Source organism: Palaemon carinicauda, chromosome 1 (assembly GCF_036898095.1).
Source record: "Palaemon carinicauda isolate YSFRI2023 chromosome 1, ASM3689809v2, whole genome shotgun sequence".
NCBI lineage: Eukaryota > Metazoa > Arthropoda > Malacostraca > Decapoda > Palaemonidae > Palaemon > Palaemon carinicauda.
The window spans coordinates 164,571,466-164,576,808 of NC_090725.1; the positions used below are offsets into that span (position 1 = coordinate 164,571,466).

General features: G+C 36.9%; 1 protein-coding gene across 1 annotated transcript; it reads left to right on the top strand.

Annotated features, from left to right (window-relative positions):
• The first annotated feature begins 4,020 nt into the window (after positions 1-4,020).
• On the top strand, positions 4,021-5,343 carry LOC137623016 (uncharacterized). The gene has a single exon (XM_068353677.1). It carries the CDS (start codon positions 4,021-4,023, stop codon positions 5,341-5,343), a length of 1,323 nt encoding a protein of 440 aa, XP_068209778.1.

A 5,343-nucleotide genomic window follows, 5' to 3' on the forward strand; every position in this document is an offset into this window, starting at 1 on the left:
ACTTTCATCCTTGTTCTTTTGTTTATAATTTCTACCATTCTAATTGCTAGTCGCTGTGTCTTGAGAAAATTACATAGCTTGGATATCAAGCTGACTTCTTATTAATTCCATGTACATTGTTCTTGTAATCTTGATTCAAATACGTTCAACTCTTTATGATAAAGTACCTATTTACAGAGTCCTTACTAAGTTATCAAGTGGTCGAGTTAGCACAGCTATATGGCTCTGGATTTGGGCCTTTGGACCGAGTGAAATATTTCAAATAGATGGGCACTTAACAAGCGAAAAATACATTGCCACCCTTAAAGCTTTAGTTCGAAATATTTGAACCATGGCCATGCCACTCCTCATGCTATATAGATAGTAGTTGAAAGTTAGACCACAAATTCTACAGCTGATGCCTTAAGTGGGGAAAGAAGACTAAAAATCCATTTATCTTGAAAATAGATGGTTGATTCTCCTTTTTATCACTGAATCACACAGCTGAGGAGCGATGCCCTTGGAGTCTTAAAAATTTTCTTTTTAGATATTATTTTCTTAGCTTCCTCAAACTACTGAATATCTTGTTAGATCTTCATTCTTTAACACTTGTGTTCCTTTCTTTCATTCTTTGTTCATTAGTTTATTAAACATTCTCGGTATTTTTAAAATTAATGGTCTTTTGCTCTGGTAATCTAAACACGAAAAAGTCACAAATTAAAGTTAACAATAAAAGCAAAAAAAAAGAAAGAAAAAAAAAGACTCCCGTGAACCTCGTCTCGCTTGACACCTTTAGCCCCTAAAACTAAAGCTAAAACCTAAGTAAAATTGAGATACATCATACTGAATCTTCTCCTTTTCCAAAGTCCAATTGAAATAAAACAAAATTTTTCAAAGTGAATAAATCAAACAATAAACTACCTGTAAAAAAGAGAAGGTTGGAGAGACAACCACCTATTAAAAAAGAAAGTTATCATTAAAGTCATGGAAATGAATTTTAACACCCATATATAATAAACCTATTAAAATTATCATGTCCGTGCTTGCGAAGAATCGAAACTAACAAAACTAATTTTAATGCCCCCTCACAAGCACTAAAGTTGAAAAAAAATATTATAGAATAAGAATCTCCCACCTCCCAATCCAAAAAGCCTCAGTATAAACCAAAAAATCCTAACTAAAATAAACTCCAGACTCAACGATATGTTCAGGAAATGGTTCCGCTTTCCCACAAAATTCAAAGCCCCACCGCACAATCTCACCAAAAACGACAGTCAAATTTAGTTCCCAGCTTCTCATTAACCCTCCAGAAAAGAAATCTGTCCAGAGCGGCAGCATGGAACACCTTCACTTGGACCCTCCAACATGGAACCATTTGAAATTTGTGGGAAGCCAAGACAAGATGTTCATTACCTGGATTCAGAAACATGGCATTCATCTTTACAATCTCGTCCGAAACAGAAGAAAACACTGGATAATGGAGAACGATTCCATTAATAAGAGGTCTCACTCAGATTTTTTATATAGTTTCTATCTCATTCCTTGATCATTATTCCATTGAAAAAAAAATATCTTGGTTGATTTTAAAGGAAACAGGAAAATTATGCTACAGATCACTTTCGTAATGAGCATTTAAATTGGGAAACTTGTAGTAGGCGGGAGACTACAAAACATATTGATCTAACGAGGTAGTATAAACTCGAGATGGGCAAATGGTGGTATAAGGATCCTCAGGAAAAATCCTCCGACCACCCCAAAAAGCAATGGCTCAATGATCACGGTTTTTTTTTTTCTCTTTTTTTTTATAATTTCCCATTACTAGAAACAGCATTTTAATCCATCAAAATAATCCTGTTACCTATACCCAGTGATCAATATCGCAACTTTTGCCATGTGGCCTAGGTAATTATGACGTGAACTAAAGCTCTAGCGATAAAGTATTACCAACGCAGTAAAGATTTTGGTGAATATGTTTAAAATTTTAATTCAAATGTTAATGCTAACCGTTTGTGGCCACGACCACAGGTGAGGAGACAACAAAGCTAAACGAAAAGGAAATTTATGAAATTCGATGAATAAAGGGTAAGTGGCAAAGAGTCTAAACACTAAGAGGGCAAATCGCCCTGAATCTGAATGACATAGGAAATATTTTACAGGAAGGTATACGTAGCAATTACGAAATGTTGCGCTCTATGAATATCAAAAGGCTGACAAGTCTTTAGCAATAAATCTAATATTTCTAAAATATCTAAATGTTTTTGGAAGCCCAATACAATAATCATTACTGGAAACATTGCATAATACGGAAGAAATTTATATTTTGATATGAATAAATATCTAACCAATAGCATATATAGTGGTCGATTATTATATTACCTACAGTAAAATATAATTTTCTGTGTTTGAGGAACGAATTAAAAGAAAATTATTTTCCCTTGTTTGTAATGAAGTAACCGCCAGGTGGCGTTTCAAGTTGTTTTCGTGTTGTTAAGCAGTAAAGTTGTTATTCAGCTTTGGGTAACCGAACAGTAGACATCGATAATTTTTAAGCGCTTTATTGACTAATGGCGGAAAATTCGCCTACACACGTGGAGCAGGGTTTGACATTGGGTGATTTATTTTCTGAAATGAGGCAGCAAAGAGCCGAGGTGCAAGCATTACGTGATGAATTTAAGGGTGCTTCGGATAGTGTAGCTTGTGAGGTTAAAAGGCTTAAGTCAGCACAGGAAATAAAATGGAAATATCAAGGAAATAAACTTCAGCACGAATTTAATTCCGGTGTGAGTGACCTTCTAACTCAGATATTGTGGTCTGTGGACAATAAAAAACCGGACTATACAAGAGAATTGTGCAACGAGGCTTTAGATAGCATAAAAAAGAGGAACAAGTTAATTCGTATTGCGGACTCCTCAACCGGCGGTTGGGAGACTGTACGCCAATATGAAATGAATCCGGTAGCTAGTGATTCGGAAGATGAATCGCGTATCATCAAGGCAGAGAACCGGGCGATCAAGCGGAAGCGCAGCAGCTCCCGTGGTCGAAGTTCGATCAGCACACCGTATGGTTTTAGCGGTGTTCCTCTTACTAGTCAACCCTGGAGTTCAAGCTCACTACTCAGACCAGCGGCAGGAAGGGGTAAACTTTTTCGTGGCCACTACAGCTACGGCAACGCTGTCTTCACCCCAGTAGCACCGTTCACGCAGTTCAGTGGCCCCGCCCTTGGACCCTGTTTTGCCTGTGGAGAAAGCTCACACCTCCGGAGAAACTGCCCCCACGTTGTTCGGGCCGCGTCTTCCCCCGTACCAGGAAACCAAATGCAGAGCGGAAAGTAATCCATGCACCAAGTTGGGCGATAACAACCAGTTGTTAAAAGATGAGTTTTTCTTTGATCTTGATAGATTTACGCATGATTTTTATGAGTATAAACAGGGACAGAAACATATTATAGTCCGAGGTAGACTTAGAAAAAATTTGCAATTTTGGAAAGATTTAGGGGCAAACAGTTTTTTATTAGACATTATTCAGAATGGTTATAAGCTTCCATTATTGACCAACCCTCCAACTTCTTATAATAAGAATAATAGGTCAGCCTTATTAGAACAGGAATTTGTTAGCGAAGCTATACAAGATTTGTTAGACAGAAACTTAATTGAAAAGTGCTTAGGAAAGCCTTTTGTAGTTAATCCTCTGTCTGTCTCTGTGCAGAATTCAGGAAAGAAAAGGCTCATTTTGGATTTACGTGTAGTCAATAAGCACATTTGGAAGCAATCTGTAAAATATGAAGATTTAAAGTTTGTTCTAGCTTATTTAAAAAAGGGGTTTTTCATGATTAAATTTGATTTGACAAGTGCATATCACTTTATTGAAATTTATAAACCTCATACTAAGTATTTAGGTTTCTCTTGGACTGATAAGTTAGGCAATACCTTTTATTGCAAGTTTCTGGTGTTACCATTTGGCCTGTCTAGTGCTTGTTCAGTTATCACCAAAGTCACGAGACCTCTTATAGCAAAATGGAGAGGCGATGGGAAATTTGTCGTAATGTTTCTTGATGATGGTTTCGGTTGTGCACATAATGTATCTGAGTGTGAACAGTTAGCAACTCAGATTAAATCTGAGTTGTTGATTTCTGGGTTTATTCCTAATGCGAAAAAGTCTGAGTGGATACCTGTGCAAGTTTTAGAATATCTAGGTGTTTTACTGAATTCCTTAGAAGGTACGATGTTAATACCTGATTGCAGGATATGTAAAGCTTTAGACACGATTTCTGGCATATTCCACTCTATTAAAATACACAGACGAGTTCCAGTACGCAAGTTGGCTAGCATAGTGGGACAGATTATTTCTATGTCATTGGTGCTAGGTCATTTATCTCAAATCATGACTAGATATATTAGTTTTGATATTCTAAGTGCTACACATTGGGATGCTTATGTTCCTGTTTCGGAGGATAGTATAGAACAGTTAAGATTTTGGCAGTCCCATTTGAAACTTGTGAACATTGTAGATTTGTTTGAACAGGTAAGGTGGTCAAGGATAGTATTTTCTGATGCAAGTCACAGTGGATACACAGGATATGAGGTCAACACTATCAATGGTGTATCCCATGGTCAGTGGACAGCTGTTGAAGCAGTTCAGTCGTCAACATGGCGGGAATTAGTTGCTGTACTGCGTGTGTTGCAGTCATTGAGTAAAGTTTTGGCAAGTCACAGGGTTAAATGGTTTTCTGACAATCAAGCTGTTACTTCTATTGTAAAGAAAGGATCTATGAAAAAACATCTTCAGGACATTGCAATTGAAATATTTAGAGTTTGCACAAGAAATTCTATTATGCTGGAATTAGAATGGGTTCCCAGGTCAGAAAATGATAAGGCTGACTATTTCTCAAGGATTGTTGATAACGACGACTGGGGTATTTCTGTTGAATTGTTTCAGTTACTGCAAAATAGGTTTGGTCAACTACAAATTGATTGGTTTGCATCAGAGCATAATGCTAAATTGCCTAGATTTTACTCGAGGTTTTGGAATCCGTCTTCCACTGGTATTGATGCATTCACAGAGTCATGGCATCATGAATTTGGTCTTTTTGTACCGCCTATATCTATGGTGTATAGAGTCATTCGTAAAATGGAAGTGGACAGAGCGCGATGTGTATTAGTTTTGCCATACTGGAATTCAGCAGTATTTTGGCCATTAATTTGCCCTAATGGCAATTTCATTGTAAATGTGATTGACTGGATAGATTTGCCTACGAGTAGAACTTATTATGTGAAGTGCAAAACTGGAAAGGGAATTTTCGGAAATGTTGATCTGAAGTTTAGAATGTTAGCTATGTTTATTGATTTTAAAGGGAGACAACGTTAG

Coding starts and splice junctions, on each gene's coding strand:
- LOC137623016 (XM_068353677.1), top strand. CDS start 4,021: ATGTTTCTTGATGATGGTTTCGGTTGTGCACATAATGTATCTGAGTGT.